This window comes from Cinclus cinclus, chromosome Z (assembly GCF_963662255.1).
Source record: "Cinclus cinclus chromosome Z, bCinCin1.1, whole genome shotgun sequence".
In the NCBI taxonomy this organism is placed as follows: Eukaryota; Metazoa; Chordata; class Aves; order Passeriformes; family Cinclidae; genus Cinclus; species Cinclus cinclus.
Genome location: NC_085084.1, coordinates 26,187,752 through 26,208,742, shown reverse-complemented (window position 1 = coordinate 26,208,742; position 20,991 = coordinate 26,187,752). Strand labels below are relative to the sequence as shown.

Sequence of the window (20,991 nt, the reverse complement as noted above, 5' to 3'; positions counted from 1 at the left end):
CTGTAAGATGGTTAAAAATATAGTATTTGCTTTGATTTGAGCTCATTAAGCCAGCACATCGTCATCTGGCATTCATCAGATTCTTGCCAGAACTTAAAATTTGTAAGGCAGCCAGAGGAGCTTCATTCACACTTTGAGTGATATATGCTGTCATGGAACTTGAGGAAATAATGTTGCTTTTGAGAGAGCAATACTTTAATTAGATGGAAACTGTGAGACTACATCTTCTGATGCAGCATCAGCAGAATACTGCTGAAAGCCATCCACATGGTGAAGGTGTGCATAGAGTAATTATTCTTACTATTACGTTTTTGTATGTGCAAACCCTTCTCATCTCTCTTTCCAGACAGTCCTGTTTAAATTCTAGATCACTAGACTTAAGGGGAAAGTCATACTCCAACCCTTGCATGATTGTGAAGTACCATGGGAAGAGTGTGATTTGAAGAGTACCTTCTCAGTCTTCTGTAAAAGCATTGTCTTCACCATGTTTGCAAGACCCTTTTTCCCTTGGTCTGGTGGCAGCTTTTGATACCTGTATGCTCCGTTCCCATTGCTGTTACACAGATTCAGTGAATGACTGCACTTTGTCTGCTGGTGCAATTATCCAGAACTGACTGTTGTTCCAGATGTGGGAATGCAAGATTCAATATAAAATCTCCACCTAAGTCTTAGTTCCAAAGTGGATAATGGATAAGGACAATATTCCTGCCTGTGATATCACATTTAGACACAGTGGGAGTAAAAATGAGCCAGGTTGAACCAGTTCTGAAGATAGCATTTGCCTGTCCTTCAAGGCTGTTCATTGCTTATCTGCAATTTTTTATTTTAAATAGTATAAAAGGATGGATAGATTATTTTTCTGATTCATATGTGATTTGTAAGATATTTTGGAAGACCTCATTTTAAGTTCTCAGATACGAGCAATCAACTTACTTTATTGGGGATAAAAAAAGATGAAAGATGAGAAAATAAATGGCAGCTAAATATTTTTGCTGACTTTAGCACTTCTATGGCAACAGAGTGAGCAGTGTTCCTTTTCGGGTGAAAAAGTGAACTATGCTTTAAAAGAACATGGATCTGCACCTTTTCCCTGTGTATAGAGCAGGTATTCAAGCACTTGAATGGAAAACTTTTGTATTAAACTCTACATAGAGCAAGCTTGCTCATACTGTAACTAGAATGGAAGAAAATCACAGCAATGAAGTCTACCAGTGATACTGAACTTTTCAAGGTAATGAAAAAAAATTCAAGGCTAAACTGAGGAATTGGAAGGCTCAATACTGATTAAAGGTGCCGTAAAGTGGCAGATGGAGTTCAATGTAAATAAATGCAATGAGACATATGGAGAAGCAGTCCCCTTGAATGACTCACTGTTATCACTTGGGGGTCATAATACACTCTTAAAAATACTAAGCCTCAATTCTTAGACACCAAAGAGGCAGAGTATTATTTATTATTAAGGACAGCACCAAGAATAAAACAGAAATTGCTGGTTTGCATTGATTCAGACCTGGAATATTTTCAATTTCTTCACTGTCAGCTGTATTTTTTGCTACTGCAGAGATATAAATAATTATGCATACATGCATACACACCCCAAGACAGAAATTACTGTTATCGTTGTCTGTTGTAAGCCAAAAAATAATCTTCCCCTTTGCTTTAAGTGTCTCCCATTTGTTCTTTATTTCCATGTTTCCAGCCTATCATAAAATGCAAATATAATGTATCAGTGCTTAAGATACTATATCTTCAATAAACTTTCTGCAGAATTTTTGCTAAATATCACTAAGAAGCAGGGATTTATGTGATTAAGTATGCTAGGGAAAAATAAGAGCAAAAGAAGTTTTTGCTTCCATTTCTACTCTTATCTTCACTGACATTTTAAAATAGAAATTGCCTTTTAAAAGTTACTTTGTTTTCTCAGCTTCTTTGGAGCTTTAAGTGGTTGTTGTGAATATGTAAGGTCACCTCAGGTTTATAAGGCAGCCGCTGCAGGCAAGTAAAAACACTACAAAGATGAAACTTTGGAAAGTACACAATTTGTAAAATCTTGGGATAGAATGCCTTTGGTTCCTAGAGGCATATCATTGAAATAAAATTTCTGGAACAAATCTTTTGCAATGCAGGCCAAGACAAAGATGCTAGCTGCTATTTCTTCCAGTGAATAGTTTAAGAGAAATAGATGTAAAATAGAAAGAGAGATTTGCAATGCAAGTTGCAGAAAGCAATAAATAAGGGTCAAAAAATAATGTGGGAAAGGCCTTCAAAAGGCTGTCTGCCTCCCCATATACAAAGAGATCCTGAATAAATAAGAGCAACTTGCTAAAGTAGAAAGTAATTTCTTTCTCCAAACTGTATCATTCAAACATCAGTGGTTAACACAGAAACACAAGGAATGCTTTAAAATTAGGTATCATCATAATTTTAGAAGATTGCTGTTTATAAAAACAGTAAGTATGCCTATTAATAGAGAAAAAATAATGCATGAGCAAAAGTTTCCAAAAGTAATTGAATGGGCAGTCTAGAAATTAAAATTTTCTATGTAATAAAGTAAGTGGGTTACAAGATTTAGACATTATAATATGCTAGCTTGAATCATTCTTTTGTATTTTGCAGAATGAAGAGAAGGCACCAGTCAGTTTTCCATCACTTCTTAGCCATATGACTTCTCTTTTCTTAAATCATCCTGTAATTCCAATGACAACAAATGCAGATTCAGGTGTCCCAGATCTGACACTTACTTTTTCTCCACTGATATCATCCATGCCTTGTGACATACATATAGTCAATCTGAGGACAATCCAAGCAAAGGTAAGGTCAAACCACTGGTTTTTTTTGAGCAAACATATGATATAGCTTATTAATATAGTAAAATAATTTATTCTTGTAAAGTATGTTGTGGGCAGGTCTATATGATATTATAAACTGCAGTGTGATTATGAGCTTTTGTTTATTCTGCAAGAACTGGAGTCTTGTGTCTGTTTGAGTAACATGAAATTAAGAGATTGGTTTTTTCACAATATGTTAGTATGCATAGTGCAGAATTCTCTCTCTAGAGAGGGTACATTTCAATAAGCTCCCAAAGTTTAAGAGAGAACTGTTCATATACCTCAGCCTTTTCTGTATGAGAAGAATTAAATTTAAGGCCAGTAGAGTTTGTTCTGAGTATGTTTTAAATAACGGATGTAGTTTAAAACCAAAATTTTATTGTTAAAATGTTTTTAAGATGAATTACAAGACCTAATTTAGCTATTTTAACAGCATCTCATAATGAGTGGTTCCTGTGAAAACATTATCTGGTAGGCAAACCAAAACAAACCAAATAAACCAACCCCAAACATCTCACCACCACCAAAAAACCAAACCAACAAACAAAATATTAACAAAAAATTCAAATACGAAAAGGCTCTTTTGTACTCAGTGTTTTTCTCATTCAAAGGAAAGAAAGGTATGTAATGACCAGAATTTAATTTTCCCTTTGATTAACTGAAGGACTGGAACCTGTTTTGCATTCTTTTCCTGCCAACTGTTCTATAAATTGAGTATTTAATCTCCTTTTATAACATGATTATGTATTGCAGTGCTATTCACCAGCACTACTACCACAGTGAATTCCCTTTTTAATTCTGCCATGCTTAGGTACAAACTATTTATTCCTTTTCCTCTTGTGTCTCCATGATGCCTGAGCTTTTCTGTATTAACATCAGATTATATTCTGTTTAATCTGTTCTTCATTCTGTCTTAATCTGCATTTTAAAATTTAAACAGTATTTGCTTTCTCATGCTTTCTCTGTAAGTAGCTCAATCTTGTGTGTGCTTCTTCAGCTGTGACTGATTCTTATTTTGAATTTCAAAGTGGAAAATTCCTTGATTTTGTGGGTCTTGTGCCTTTAAAAAGTTAGGGGAAAACCTGATACTAAATTAAATCTTCACTGTGTATGTTTTCATTTACTTCATCCAGCTCAGCATCACGGGTTTACTTCAACATGCCAAGTTCAGGGGCAGACCTTCTTGAACATCCTCACTCTCTCTTTTTGAGGTGTAAATCCATCCCCTTGTTTCCATGAGCTGGGTATGAAAGCTGTGAAGGGACAGGCTTGCTCAGTGTCTGGTTTTTGATTCAATGTTACTATTTGTAAGTGAATTCTCTGGTTTTATCTATGGTGTTCTGGCCCACGGTCCCCTTGAGGCTATGATCTCTTCTCTGTCCACAGCTGTATGTTTCATTGATTACTGATTGACAGCTCCTGAGCTTGCAGCATTAACGTGTCCAATTAAAAGTGAAACCTTGCAGCACTCATAGGATAGGAAGACTGTCATTATAGATACAGAATGCTCTTCCCCACAGCAAAAATGGTGCTATGCCTTGCAAATGATTTGGTTAATCTCTTCTCATTTTTCTGCTTCCTTTCTCTTGCTTCCAAGAATTTGAATGACAAGTGGCATAATTCTGGCTAATAGACACAATGAATTATTTTTTTCCAGAAATGTATGCCTCTCCATTGCTTAAATTGTTGAAGTTGATTTTCCATAATGCATTACAGTTTCACATAAGAGAGTACTAGATTAAAAAAAAAAAGAAAACAAAACTAAACTTTAAGGTAGAAATCAGAAAGAATATTGTTAATTGTGGTAAGGTATCTCATCTTGTCATGGAAGGGCCCAATCCACTAGGATTACAACTTTTAAAGATTTTTTTCTTAATAAAACTCCAGCTTTTGAGAAGATGAACACATATTTTATCTGATGTAAATAAACTGGAACTCAAGATCTAGAACACAGCAGATTTGTCCCTTTGTGCTAAGCACAAATACATCCATTTGCCATATTGCCTAAACTTCTCACTGTGTGTCTGTTAGCTCACAGTAATTGAATTTTGAAAGAGTTTAAATGAGTTTTATTTCTCATCAAAATTTTAGAAGCATTGCCCTGGGATACTGGTTATGAGAAAGCATAACAATTTTTTTAAAATTTTCTTATAAGGCCGCATTTTAATTCTCAGAGATCAAAATCAAATCAAACTTAGGCAGCTCCTCTAAGAAAGCTAGCTAGAGATTTAATAGCAGAGTGTTTAGGGATTTTTTATTGAATAACAGTGCTGTGAAGTTTTGCAAGATTAAGAATGTTGTTATTTGTTGAAAATTGAGGAGTTTGTTACAAAACAAACTCCAGAAATTGAGGTTTTCATGCAGTTAGCGTGGTCATATTTAGAAGGTATATTTGGTGTAAGTTAAATTCATCCTTGCTCAGACATTCATTAATCTGAAATGTATTTAATCTAATTTACCTAAAAATGATATAACAACAGGTAAATTAAAGCAGATGAGGGGGCTGTGACAACTTAATCTGTCTTTTACCTGCTTTGTTAATGGGTTAGAAGAGCTTTATTTTTTACATGCATTGCTATGTGCATGGTAAAAGATGGAGTACTAAATCACAGATATTTATACTGACCAAAATGCTTTTATTCAGGGTGTCAGAAATTGCTATCATTTTGTTTTAAATCTTTTGAATCTTAATTAAGATAATATTTAATTATAAAATATTGGGAGATTAAATATTCATGCCATCATTTGAAACGCATACATGCATTTTTTTAATGCAGATTACTAGAAGATAAGTTAAGTGATTTAGAGAAAGTGTTGATACTGGCTTGTAATTTCTAACAATAATTTACCCCATAGGAAGTCAGGCTTTTCCAGTATGAATTGTAGCGTTTCTCTAATGTGATGTTTATGCAGACAGTATTATTTTGTGTGCATAAACATATCTACTTCTAAGTACAACCCTGTCACATCAGTGTCAATGAAAACCAAGCCAGGTGTTTCATAGTAGGAAGGGGAAAATATCACAGCTATTACCTTACTTCATGTAGGAAGTGGTACTGATGTTGCAGTGAACAGGATAAGAACTTCTTTAGCCATCAGTGTTAATGAATACTGGAAACTTGTTTTCATATGCTGAATGTAGGCACTATTCATAAATTAAAAAGTTGATTTTAGGTGGTTATAAGTTATTGCTCACAGAATATTTTCAAGCTCAGTTTTATTTGTGATTTTTAAACTATGCAAAGTTTCTAACAGTCAGTGTTCTACTAAGAAGTATCCAATTTCAACTCCAAATACTGCTGAGTAATTTTTACAATTTTAAACAAGGAACTTAAACCCACAAAGTTTATATATTTTTATTATATGAATGAGTAGTTTTATACTATGAATTTGTTGTACTTTGAATCTTTGTCATGCCAAGTTTCAAAGAAGCTGGTACAAGCTGATCCATGATCTCATTTATGAAAAAAAAATAGGGTGAAAAATCTACTAGATTAAGACCTCTTATTTGGTACACTTTCAGGAGCTAATGCATCACAGGGTGCCTAATGCATTTGGGTGCTTGTTGGCATTGGTTTCTCCAATACAGATCAATTCTGAAGTACCAGAAATGAACCTAACTCATGGCAGATGCTTTTGTGAAAAAGCACGGATAGACGAACAAGCAAGCCAGAAATAAATAAGAGAAAAATAGCCTGAAGAACTGGCATGGTTTTGGATGGAACGATCTCTTTTATGCTCTTACTATATATAAAATAAGATTAAAAGCTGAAGGATGTAAAACAGCAATAAATAAGGAAATAAAGCAATGCATCATAGTAAATAAGTGACTACAGTGAGTGTAAGAGTGAAACCACAAGAAAGACACTGAGGGGCTGGAAGATGAACAGAGAAGGGCAACTGAGCTGGAGAAGGGTCTAGAGCACAAATCTGGTGACAAGCAAATTGCTCTTTAATGTCTACTGAGGCTCAAAAGCCTGAATAGATTAATATCTTAGAGATAAACATAACCTTTATTTCATATGTCTATTTCACTGTACATATTTACACCTTTAGCTGAGTTAGCAGTTTTACTGCATGAAGGTTTGTTCAACATAATCCCCTTGAATATGTAAAACTGAGTATGGTAGTTAACATATGATTTCTAGTTTGTTTTTTATTTTGCCATATCATTTTTGTGGGAAACCAGTTAATACAGGTATGATAGCTGCACTTCAGTCCTGAGTCTGTACATATGCATCTGTTGACCTTTAATTTCAATGATTTATATTTATATTCCGTAGTACATTATATGTTTCAACTCTTTGCCGTTCTTTCTATGTTTAGCTTTATAAATTTTTTAAAAAAAACATGATAGTTCAATCGAGGCTGAACATTTTTTAAGATGTAAATGTCTCTATTTCCTGTATGATAAGGAATTTTTTTTGTGTCCTGAAATGTCTTCCTGGCTAATACTTTGTGAGTAATCTTCTATAATATTTGTTTGTAGGTGGATACCAAACCGTCTGATGAAGCCGCTCTAATTCTTCACAGAAAGGGATTTGATTGTCGATTTCAAAACAGAGACATGGGTCTACTCTGTTCCACTACTCAGGGAAAGGTATGGTTATTAATATGTAGGAATTTTCTAAAAAAAAAGATTAAATAGGTGTGGGATTTTCTTTCAAACGAAAGAGTAAATCTCATTTTGTTTAGAAGCAAGAAGAGTTAAAATCCAAATATTTCTAGCAATTTTGAATGTACTAATTAAATTACATTGAAATATAGCAAGTGAATACTGTTTGAAAAGATCTAAATTATTGTATGGTATTTAATCTATGGTATTTTAAAATATTAAAAATATTTGGCATGAGGATTTCTGTGCTGGTTCCTGCATGGAGCTGTACAATTTTAAGGTACTTACTGCTTTTTCTAAATGTTATTCTTTTTGTTCTTTTTGTTGTTGTGGTTTTTGTTTGTTTGTTCGTTTGTTTTCCCTCCAGATAAAGGTGAACAAACTCTTTAGCAAATTCAGAGTGGAAAGTCTTATACCCACATCTTTATCTTTGATGCACTCGCCTCCAGATGCCAGAAATATAAGTGAAATAAATATGAGTTCTATGGAGATAAATACATTCCGAATTCGGCTGGGATGAAATCCTGCTTTAATACTCAGATAAAGAAAAATCTGCAATTGTATCTCCTCTGAGTTTCATGTACAATAAGAGGCACATTAATGTTATTCCCGCTTCTGGATGCTGTGACAAAAAGAGGCATTCTATAATTTATTTTTTTTTGACCAACACAATCAAAAAACATGTTGCAAGCAACTTCTTTTTTTTTTTTGTTCATGATTTTCCCCCCATAACATAGCAACATCATTATCAGTTAGTACAAGAAGTGAAGAAATTTCAATGGATAGTAACCTCTCAACAGATTAAATCTCAGGTTAAATGCTAATTAATGATATTTCCAGTGTTTTAATTTTCATAAATAGGGGATTGGATTTTAAACAGACTTCTTCTCCTGATTCTTGATGAATTTATGTGTGAATAACTCAGTATAGAAAGTCATGATGCAGCTTGGAAATAAAATGGAAGAAAATGTTCCTGTGTAGTAGCTAATGTCCAAATATTTGCAATCATTTATATAAATTACAATAATGTCAATTTATTCCACAATTAATTTCAATTTATTCAACACAAAGGGGATTATTAATTGTGGTAAAACAAAAGCCTGCAGTACTTGTGATAAGTGATGGTAGATGTTAATACTTCTACCATTCACCTGAATTATGTAAATAGAAAAATGTGAATCTACAAAGTAATTTTGCAATGGAAATGTTTAATAAAACTCCCATTTTGTTACTTGACACACTGGGATATGTGCAATTATTCCATTACCATGATGAGAAATGTCCATAATTATAATGAATACAAGATTTTTTATAAAACACATTTAGATACTGGTGTTCTCTGAAATGAGTTTTCTATTTCAAGATTACCATATCAAAATAAATGTGCCTTATTTTTTTATATGTCTTGTTACAATTTTGGTGTCTATGTTGATGTTTTTGGGGAAAAGGTAGTTTATATAATACTTAAGCTGTGTATCTCCTATTTGACAATGCTGGCCACACTGATCTATGTACTCCTGCACCAAGTTTGTGCTATCTTTTTCTGAACATTTTGGCTGTTTGAATGTATTAACCTGATGTCATAACGTGAAACACCGACAAAAAAAGATTTAATGTAGAAGCTAAATTCAACTGCTTTCAAGAAAATTGCAACTTGATGCAGAGGGTTGATAGTAAGCAAGTTATAGTTTGCAAACACATCAAAACATGTGCTTGCATGTCACAGACTGTGGTGACCTGTTAATTCCAAATCACGTGCCTATATTTTAAAAAACATTTTACAGACTTGTAACCTCACGTTGCCAGTGTTCATGTTACTGAAGAATGGAGACTTTGCTTTTTTCCCATATTAATTCATATTTAGTACTTAAGCCATCCAAGTGTGAAAAGTATTTCCCTATGTAGAGCTGATGCTTACAGTTAATATATATTAACATTGACTTGAATATGATCCCATTTTATAGTCTTTTTTTATTTTCATAGCTTGTTCTTCTATCTCTTGTTTATGTTTTACTTTTCCTTACCTTGTTGCTTATCCTGAATACTAATGCATGAGAAGTTATCATAACTGGTGAAAAGATGTTCTAGGTCTAATATTGCCTACTGTCTTTAATTTCATCATTGCTGTTCAGCAATTATATCAAATATCAAAGTGTATCAAATTATTTCATGTAGCTACAGGCTATCTAAAAAGAAAATTATTAGATTTTATGCATTGTCACAGGTTGGATCTCTGTTGAGATTGTGTAGATTTTCTTACTTTATTCAATTTACTGTGTGTTTTGTAATAATGGAAATGCTTTAGTAGGATCTGGTGCAAGTTACATGAAGAATATAGGAACCACTAACCACAAATGGAAGAATCAGATAGATCCAATAAATGGATGTTTTCATGCAATAAACACGTACTGTAACTTTTCTTAGAAAGAGTATTTGAAAATGCTGGTTTTTGTTGGAACTCAAAGCTTAGTAGACTTGCCAGCAGAAATTTCTCACATTTATTTTGTTGCTTCTTCAGAATTAAAATGTTTAAAAGACTTTTATGTGTTCTGGGAAAGACAACATTCAAAATACTATTTCAGTTTTGCTAGGCAGAAAATGAAAAGTTTGATGCAATAAAATTTTAAAGTGTTTTGCCTCTTGGAATTGCTTTGAAAGATTCTTCATATAGCATTGGTTCTTTACTTTTATCATCAGCTATACAATCATGATGCCTGAGTCTTCCTTAACCAGCAGATGTAATCCTTGTTCCTCTATTTTGCGCTTTGTGCGTGTGTGTGTGTGTGTGTGTGTGTGTGTAATGACAGCTTTCAATTCAAGATCCTTTCCTGAGATCCTTAACTCAATCAAAACTCCAGTCAAAGTCTCAAAAAGAATTTTGTGTGAATTCGTTCAGAATGTTGCTGTCAATGAGGTTGTGTTTTCATTGCCTTGGGGTTTTGTTGGATTTTTGTTTTATTTTGGTTTGGTTTGGGTTTTTTTTTGCACAAGTCTTAATGAATTCTTATGCTCTTTTTTTGTGAATTGGCCATGTAATTCAATTTTATTATTTTGGGGGGGGATTTCTGTTTTTTATAGCTGCTGTGTTTGTAGCTATTGGTTAAGCTAAGAGAAACAAGCTTCTTTACTTTGCTGGTATGATTTTAAATACAATGCTGCATAAGAAATGGTTTAAAACATAGTAGTTACTTTCCATATGAGAGTTGCACCTGTTCTGATTTTACGATTTGGGTTTTTTTTTACATTCCTTTATCTTAATTTTCTTTGATTTACTTGTTTATATTGTCTGAAACAAACTGATTTCAGCTGAAGGTTTTTGATATTTTCTCTTGGAAAGTTTTATATCTCATGGGGATATGTAAAATAAGATCTCTAATAAAAGGTAATGTTATTGTGAGATGTGGTCAGCGTCATTAATTCCTTGGCTTTAACAAATTTTTAATTTATTTTAAAATGAGAGAAACAACAAACATAACTTCTTTGAAAAGGTTCATGTGTCAGTATCTGTGAATGAGTTATCTGTAGTGTGATCAGAGGTGGGATCTATTTCACAGCCAAACAGAAGAGGATAGATGCTAACTTCAGAGATGCAAACAAGTGAGACTGCACAGTGTGAGAAGGAAATGGGCAGCTCTTTTGCAAATGAAGTCAGGCACTGACTTCATAGAAAATATTAGAAGGTTTAAAATTCTAGAATTTTTTTTTACTTGAATTAATTTTTATCTTAGAAGCATTTGGGAGAAATGAAATGGAAGCTGTTCTTGTAAATTAAAGAAACCATTAGAACATAGCAAGTCAAAATAACAGTTCAACTGTAATTAGGCTGAATACTTTTTTAAAATTATGTTATGCTAATTTGATATTCTGTAATTGCACAGTGCAAGTTGAACAGGCACAGCTGTTTTACAGGTTTGCTTTTCAAAGTGGTGGTGGAGCTTGAACATAATGGTTTGCAAAGACAATGAAGTACAAATTTCAGTCAGAACCTGAGGCTATTTGATGTTTGTCTGGATAGTCTTAGCTATAAATATAAAAGCAAACATATACACACACAAAGTAAATCCCTGTAATTTTAAAGCTGATATTTCAAGATAAAACCTGAAGTTTATAACATCTAACAGAACAATGGATATGGGTCTAATTTAAAGTAGCCCTTCACCATTTTAAGGTCACCCTATTTTGGAATAATCAATATCAGCATGGCCAGGTGGACAGAATATATTCCACCAATTCCAGTAACCAATAAGGTAATCTTTTACTAAATGAAATTATACTAACAATATTTGATATATGCCTGTGCATTGTATTTTAAAAACTTGTGGAATCTCTCTATACATGTTTATTGACAGTGAGCCTATTGCTCAGATTTAGTGGATTATTTGACTCGTAATGGGTTATATATGTATCTGTGATAAAATATAAAACACAGACTCAGACATTGTACCTTTTTATTTTAGGAAATCTACACTGTCATAATATAACAAATTTCAAAAATCAGCCAAAGATATTAATTTTGCCTTCTAAAAGAGGAAACATGTAAAAATAATATATTGTCTAGAATAAGCTCAGGACAGTGGATAATTACTGGGATTTTTCAGACAGTTCTGTCACTGACAAAAAATTTTCTGTCACCAATTTCTCTGTAAATTAAATTATTAAATTGTGGATCTGTCAGTCTTTCAATATACATATTTTATTAACTAATAGACATTTAAAGTCTTTATTACATTACCTAATCTTTATAGGCCAGAATTTCTGGTGGAGCATCAGTAGTGCATGATTTCCATTACTCCCCTTCCTTTAGGTAAATCATTCAATAGCGCTTATAGTAAGAAAATTAAATTTTTAACAATATCCATAATTTATATAAAATTGTGCTGTTTGGACTGTAAAGGTAAGGAAATTTTTTATTATACATTTCAGAGCTTTTTTAATATAACACATTCTTCCTGATATCTTGTGCCTGTTAATGTGATGCCCAGTCTATTAAAATCATTCACATTATGGACATCAGTAGACTGGAGACTTCGGTCACAGTTTTACCTCCACTGTCTCCCCTCCCTTTGCATGTGATACATCCACCATACAGGAAAGCACATGCCTTTGCTCCTTTTCAAACCATGACCTGCAAAGTCTCATGCTCTCCCCAGATATCTGGTCTATTTTTATTTCTATCTTAACTTACTCCTTTTGTCTTTTCTCCATTCTTGTCATGCCAGCTAAAGGTGTGAGCATTTGTAAGCCTCCAGCATCCACACAGCCCTCAAGCTCTGCCCATTGCACAAGACTGAGCTTTCTGGAGTAGGGCTATTTGTCAGCCAGAGCATGGGATGTGATAGATTCTTCAAGAATTACATGTTTTAAGTCTACTTCAATGATCATGCAAATGCTGTGCATGCCCTGCTTGCTTCCCAGAACTGCTCTGCATCAATGGTCTGCTTTTCAGAAATATACATCTTTGTTTCTGAAAACCCACTTGAATGAGCTTCAGTGCCATTCTCCCTTTTTCTCTTCCTCAGTTTCATGATATAACACTCTCTTCATTTCAGGACCTTTTGGTCATCCTGTAACCTATGTTCCAGAAATCCTGCATATGTTCAAAATTAATAATTAACATTGTTGCAGTTTAAAATGTCTAATGAAGACAAAATAGATCCTAAGTAAGCTGTGCTGTCTGAATCAATTTCTGTAGTGTAGAGACACACAGCTTTGCAACCACAAGATAACCCTCTTACACAAAAAACTCTAATACCTGTGACAGTGAAAATATGTATTATCTCTGTTCTCTTTTCCCTTGAATGATTTAAAACAGTATTTTTTTACAAGCTAAAATAAACAATGCAAGTTCAATGGAAATTATTCAGATTGACAGTAATAGTATCAAAAGATTGAATACAGCTGTTACAAACAATCTTAATGAAGCATGTTAGTGGAAGTCCTTCAGCCAGATAAAGAACTAAGGTTTGCATGGCAAAAGGGATTTGTTTGTTTTAACAGTGACCAAATCAGTTTCATTGCTTTTTCTTGTATCTTAGTAAGTGAAATCTCCTGACTTGGCTGGTAGACTTGGGAAAGAAGCTGTGAAAGGTCAAATATGACAGTAAGGCAAACTTACTGAAATGGTTTTGACACAAGGATCCAAAACCTATTAGCCTAATTGGTATTGAAATACACAAAATGAGTTGTGACTTTTCATTAATCAAATATTTGGCCCTTGAAAGATAAGTCAAGATGATAATTACAATGTGTTGAGTTTTAAAATAGCTAATCAATGTGTACTTGCTGATAGGAAAGGTACCTTAAAATTTGAATTTGTGGAAGTTCATTTTTTAGAAAGATACACTCTGCAAAACTCATGATTTGTAGCTCTTAGTAGCTTTGCAGAGAGAACACGTGAGGTATACCTGAATTGGGAAAATTGTAGTTTGGAAAGCTTTGGTTATTAAAGCTCCTGCAGATGCGGATCAGAAATGGATCTCTGTTCATTTTCTGAATATTTTTGATAACACCTACCCAGATTGTAGGATATATTGGTTTTAATATGTAATACATGAAACAGTGAATCAAGTATGTTCTAGGCAAGTAGGAAACGTGTTCTGTTCTTGATGCTGAAGAGCATTTCTTGATAATGAATACAATTATTAGGGGAGAGAAAATCAGCTCTTTCAAGATAGGATTCAGGAGCATTCTAAATCAAAGAAAATAAAAATCTGTGTTTCACTGACAGCGAGAGTTTGGTAGAGATGTGTGATACAAGCACCGTCTAAATAAACATTAATAGCTAAAGAAATAAGAGGCACTGAGATCTCATTCCGCAGGGATTTGTCAAAAATCTGTGTGGAATCTTACAGCAGTCCTCGTCATTTTCCCATGTTTCAATTAAAAAACCAAGCAAACATCTCACCACCCCCAACATACATCCAGACTCTGAGAATGCTCTGTCATCTCTGTCATGATTTTTAAAATTTGGCACCATTATGTCTATAGAATTCCAGTTCAATTTTCTATTGCAAACTGTGATCAAAATAGAAGTTTTACTGGGCTTTCTAGTCATAGGATTTTCACAGTGGCACTGCCTAAAGCATTATGTGCCCAAAGCCTTGTGACTTTGTTTGCATTTTAGATATGTAGGTCACCAAGGAATAGAGTTGAAAATGTGTTGGCTGTGTTGAAATGAGAGGTGTGCAACTGTGGATGGTCAGGGTGTGAGTTTAAGGTTCCTCTTAAAGTGAGAGCAATCACTAATTTAATGCTGCCTTACATATGGATCAAGTTGAAAACTGAGATTAAAAGAATTTTTAACAATTGTCATTGATGCATAGTAACTGGGCCCCAGTGTTTGGTTTAATTTTGTCTTCTACACTTGGCTTTAAAACTAGGTACTGGTAAATTGAAGCTAATCCAGAGGGCAAAGGGAAAACAATTTTGTGGTAATGACAGAGCTATGATAGAAAAAACATATTTCTCTTGTCTGGAATCATGCTTCAAATCATGTTTGAAGGCCCTTGCTTGTTTGCTAAAAGGTATTATTTTGGTACATGTTGCAGTCTGAATAAGAATCAATTAAGTTTTATTGACCTGTGAAAACACAAGGCTGTCAGTATGATCAAATGGGAAGAAATGTGAATAGTATTTAAAAAATTATTTTATTATAGCCATGCAATCAACAAAGAGAAAATTCCATGGACAGAAGCAGAAGTGAGAAAGCAAGCAGCCCTAGAACACAATTTCCCAGACAGCCATAAATGAAACTAGTTTTGTTGGACTTTGCTTCACACATCATCTTCTTATGGATTTGTCAGTATTCAAAAAAAACCACCAATGTATATTCTAGTGGTTAAAGCTGGAAAAATTACAGTGGGTGTTCATATACTCATCTACATATTTTTTCTTTCACACTGGACATAGGTTTAGGGACATGGAACTCACTTTAAGAACTTATTGACATAATCAAGTAGATAGTGATTTTTCCTACTGTGTGTTATGCTGTTACTATGGGAGAAAGTCTGCAGTTACTGCAGAGTTTTTTGGTTCAATCTAATGGACCAGTAAAACACTTGCTAATCAGCAAATCTGAAATTCTGCTGTGTTCATTTTGAATTCAGTCTTAGTTGAATTACTTTGGAAAACAGCAACACATTTCCTGTGAAAAATAATTGCTTTGCTCTGTGAGATCTATGTCTGTGCTCTAATGAATAGAAGAAATACAAATATTTAAATTTCTACTGATGGAAAAAGGCTATAGGATGCCTTGCACTCAAAGACAGTAAACCTTTTTTAAAGAAAAGAGACAATTAAGTGGTTTTATGGAACCGGAAGATCAACAGGAAAGTATCTACTCTAGAAATACTGTTCACTTTCAAATTCATGATAAATTGTTCCTGACCACACAGAAAATGCTTGAATGTCAAAAGCAGAGTATTTGACAGGGGAGAGAAACGATGATGATCAGAGCATGGCTCCTCTGCTCATCACAGGCAGAGGAATCTTTTAAGATTATTTTATTACCTTAAATTGTTGGAGGTTCTACAGTTCTAGAAACTTCAGTCAAGGTAAGACAGAATAATACTGGGGAGAAGGGAAATTTGGCAGTGGAAAATGTGCAAATAATTGGACTGAGAGAGCATCTAGCCAAGACCAGGTCACTGGGAGAATAGCAAAGTACATTGGTGTCAACATATCTGTGAGCTGGAATTGTATAAGAGGCCTGAAACATAACAAGAATAAAGAAAAATTTACAGTGAATACACATTTTCACATGTATTACAGACCAAGAGAGAAATGTGAACCTGCAGTTCCTTGCCAAGGTGAAATATTTAGAATCTAAAAATGCATACTATTTTAAGAAACATTCATTCTTCTATCAATATGGAGGGGACAGTGGGAATTGGCATGGTGGGTTTTGCAAGATACTCATAGAAAAATAAAGTCAGTTTACAGCATCTGCTTGTCTAAAAAGAGCCAGTATCATCCTGGTTTGCGAACAGCAACATTTCTAATAGCTGAGCAACAGCAGACAATCCTAAAAAACTCCTGTTCGGAGATTTTGGAAAGCACAAGTGAATTTCTGTCATGGTAATGGTGTGTAGGTCTGCAAGTTGATAATGGTTCCAGTAGGAGAACAGAACAGTGACTCTGACTTCTGGCAAGCCAAATGGAGAAGCCCTTTACAAAAAAAAAAAGGTTGTTTGATCTGTTTCACTCTGAGAATGGCAACTGATACAAGCTCCTAAATGAAAATAGGAGATAAAAATCTGAATATTCTCTCTAAAAGGTAACAAAAGAGTGTCTAAACAGAATTTAGACCTCAACAGTTTATCTAAATATCTTCAATTTAACTCTGATTAAAGAATATTTTATTATAAGGGCCATGCTACTGAAAGCCAAAAATTTGCAACTGTGAATTCAAACAGAAAAGAAAGAAAAAAGAGATGAAAAAACCCCAAACAAAACAATCTTCCTCAGTTTTGCTTTGAATCATGGATTAGATTAGTAGCTAAAACCAGGAGCTTGGTTAATCTTCATCAGGTGTTTGAATGTTTCATCTTGATTGAAATTGTAAGTTTCTTGATACCATCATATTCCCATGTAATAATTTATTTAGATACATATTTTGAAGTCACTGGAATTTTGAAAATTAGAACTGAGATTTTGATCATGTCTCTCTCTGCTATAAGGGACCAGTGCATAAAACAAAAGATGTGTTTGTGGCAGACTTGGTCAAAAAAGCAGAAGGATTAAAAGCATTCAGTAACTTATGTAGGAGGGTACTCAACGGCAGCAACCACGCAGACCAGTGTGGAAAGCAAAACAGTAGCCAGAGGAAGCTTTTTCTTCTGTTTTACTGCATTCAAGGAGAGCAAATAAATCTTCAGTGTGGCTCAGAGAATTCTGTTCTTAGGTGCACTGAAACACGCCCTGCACAGTCCTTTCTAAGGTGCTTATATGGAGATTAATCATTTGGAGCACAGCTTTATCACTGGAATATGATATGATCTCACATCAAGAGATGAAACAGATTTTATACAGCAGTCTTGGAACCAAAAGGATGTTTAATAAAAAGAATTTAAATTTTTAAAAAATATTACAGGATATAAAGACAAATTCAAAAATATATCTTTTGGGAGGTTGTGGTCTAAAAATTTAGTGTCAATAAGAGTTGTAAGACCAATGCTAAAAGATAGGTCTGTACGTTAGAATTCCAAAACATTTGTTTACACACGGTGTTTACCCAGGTGATGCACAGGTGTACAAGTAATTTCAACATTCATGTGCTCTGCAAATATTCATTACAGTACAAGGCCACAGGATCTGTGCTCTTCTGAAAGCCTTTTCAATGTATTTAATCCTTTTTTAAATAGCGAAGGAAAAAACACAGTTACAAATCATGTGCTTTTTTGATTTAGTGAATGCAGTGTTCTTATTTCAATTCATGTGTTTGCATACTATAGGGTGCAAGGCAATATATTGTAAATTTCAGGAAATAATTTTATTTCTCTGGAAAATACAATATTTTCTCAACACAAAATATTGTGAGATAACTGCTCATAAATTTAAAATATTGATTTTTATATAAGACCTCCACACTGTTTCACATTCTTGAAAATTGTAAGATCTTTAGATTAATTAGTGCACAAATCAGTTTAAATATTTTTTCTTTAAATTAATATGAATTAATTATAATTTAAAAGTGAAATCAAGGAATATTGCACTTTCAGTCTGAACTTACACTATCTTTACCTATGTACTAGAATATAGGCAACTGGAGTATTCATTCACATCTGACTCCTGTTGCCATGACAATGGCTTTAGTCCCTGTTTTGTGTGTGGAAGGGCTTGCTTACTTTCTCCAAGCCTGATGCTCAACTTGCTTAAAATTCCTTACATGAGGAAAGATAAGGCTAACAGAACACTATCAACAAACAAGGTAAGATACCATGTGTGATTGCAAGTCTTCCTTCAAATTGAGAGAAGGTTGTGAATGCAAAATTTCTTTAAGCAAAGGCCTACTCATGGCCAAGCTTGTCTGACTATACATCTCTGCTTTTGTAAGAAAACTAATAGAGTTCAGAAGATGTGCGAATTTTGATAAAAATTTCACCATAATTTTGGATTTAATGAGGTTTGTGTCTGAAGCCAGCGTGTCAAAATAAAACATAATTCACATTCCTGAAGCTCTAAATCCAGTGTCTTCTCACTTCAGACAAGAGAGAGAGATTTACTATTCCAGCTAATTTTCTCCATTTTTCACTATTTAAATATTTCTGTTCATCTCCACAAGCAATCTTCTAGGGCATCATCACTGCATCAGAACACATCCACAATTATTACCAGGCTGTTTATTCTAAGGCTGTAAATACAATTGTGAGTTTAGGAGAGAAAGTGTTACCATTTCTTCTTCATTGTCCTCAGAGTATTATTTCAGAATCCTCTACCTTTCAGCAAATGTGTTAACATTTCACTGGCAGAAGTCTCTGAGTCTTGTCAATAGTAGCATTCAGTACAAGTAACACCATTACTGACATTTCAACAGCAAATAATGCGAATTCTTGTAGTTGTGGACCACATCCACATCTTGTCTGTTACCAATATTTTACTAGTAAGGAAAGGCTACTATCCAACTTTTTATTATCAGTTGCCAAAACTTTCATAAGGAAGTTTTTAAGTTAAATAACCTATAAAAAAATCATCTACTTTAGGTATAAATCATCCTAGAAATTCTTTGAGAGTTTAATAATCAGTTCTTGTATCTACCATCATGAGACACTGATTCACAGAGAGGATAAGTAGTGTAAAAACAATGCCATTAACCTTCTGTTCACTTCCAACGCAAACATAAGAATCTGGCTTCCAAATCACTTTTATATTGCTTTGCCTGATTGCCTAGAAGGGAAAATACAGCTGACACCTATAACTGGCCATAATAAAGCCAGAAAAGCCCTGCACATTATGACCATAGCCATTTGCATTACTTGCATTATAATGAATCAGTTCTAGTTCAAAGAAAGTTGGGAACATTTGGCACACTCATGCAGTGTCCTGCAAACAGTTCACTCATTTCCTATGCTGGAAAAATGGTGTGTTGGGATGGCTAGTTATATTTTTCTCTCTAAAATTATGTCTGATACAATCCATTACAAACTGTGGGATGGAACATGCTGTCCTTCAAAGAACAGAGAGTTTGACACCATTGCTCTTTTAGCATGAAGTCTTTTCTAGGCTTTGCCCTAAGTTTAAGTTTAGGTTTGTTGTCCCTGACAGATCCTAATCTTTCACGATGATGCAGCCTCCATTGCTGTCTTTTCAAGATGTGTAAAACTTGTGTGCTGACATTGACAGCTCTGCTGGAGGTTGCTCTGTGGAGTTGGGTCATTACAGACGTGGTCTGGGGATAATATGTCTGTTTTTTCCTACCCTAAAGAGCATACATTCTGTGGTTTGGGGCTTTTTTGTGAGAAGCCTCAGGTCACTTTCCAGAGCAGTCCTTCAGTTTGATATTCACATCAGTCAATAGTAAGTATAAATTTTAAGTGTTCACCTATTTCAACCAATCCATTGTGACTTCAGGTTTTCTAGCTGCAGACTGACAAGACTCTCTGAACTGGTCTTTATACAGAAATGTGGTATTTAATTTCCTCTCAATATACCTGATGGAATTTCTAGTGATTCACAAGTGAACACTCTTAACTTTAAGGGCTGCAGGGGTAACTAAACTGTAGAACCCTACAATTCAGTTTAGCTGTCTCACAAACTTAATTCTCACTATTCATTCTGCATTTCTATGTGCTTTACAGTAAGTCTAATTCTGCTTTGGAATTAGTCTAATTCTTCCTTTTTGAATACCAAAGGAAATCACACTATAAAACTGATTTTGTGTTTTCCAAAGGAATAATTTTTAGCAAGAAACAGTATCTTTATGTGGTACATTAGATGCAGAATATATTTTTAGATTTTATGAAGAACATTTTTTATGCAAGTAGTAATAATTATCTAATAAACATTCTTATATAGTTATCAATTTACATTAGAATAAGCAACAGAAATGCCACACTAGAGGGAGTCAGTTTCCAGTGAGCCATTAACGTTAGGAGAAAGGGTGTTTGACTGTGAATTTTAAGGCTCCTCTTCTACACATCAATAAAACACCACCCCTATTCCAGTATACAAGTCTCTAACATCTCTGCCAGCCTGTCTGGTACCAGAAAGCAACTATACAGAACTTGGAGGGCACCAATGATTTTGCAGATTCAATTGACTCCTCTCTTTCTTGGAATGTCCTACTTTCCAAAACAGAGTAGCTTCTGGCTTTGTACAACCAGATATATACTGGTATCTATTGCAAACCTTGTTTGTTTTGTTTTTGTTTTTTTGTTTGTTTGTTTTGTTTTTTCTTACTGCCTTTGTAAATAATATCCATTAAAATTAAGCTATTATACAGTGGAGCATTAATTTTTTGTCAGTTCAGGTTAGAATATTGCCTGTTGTACATGACAAACCACATCTTTTCCTTAGCTGGGAATGCACAGGGTTGTTTTAGGGTTGCAGGGG

The 20,991-nt window shown here is 34.1% G+C and overlaps 1 protein-coding gene across 1 annotated transcript in view; it reads left to right on the top strand.

Moving 5' to 3' along the window:
• Positions 1 to 10,998, top strand: part of MAN2A1 (mannosidase alpha class 2A member 1) — a 115,075-nt gene extending 104,077 nt beyond the window's left edge. Inside the window, exons 20-22 of the mRNA XM_062512840.1 lie at positions 2,617 to 2,811; positions 7,318 to 7,428; positions 7,811 to 10,998. Of these exons, the coding sequence (XP_062368824.1) occupies positions 2,617 to 2,811; positions 7,318 to 7,428; positions 7,811 to 7,963 (459 nt within the window). The 3' untranslated portion in view covers positions 7,964 to 10,998. The remainder of the gene's footprint in view (positions 1 to 2,616; positions 2,812 to 7,317; positions 7,429 to 7,810) is intronic.
• The last annotated feature ends 9,993 nt before the right edge of the window (positions 10,999 to 20,991 follow it).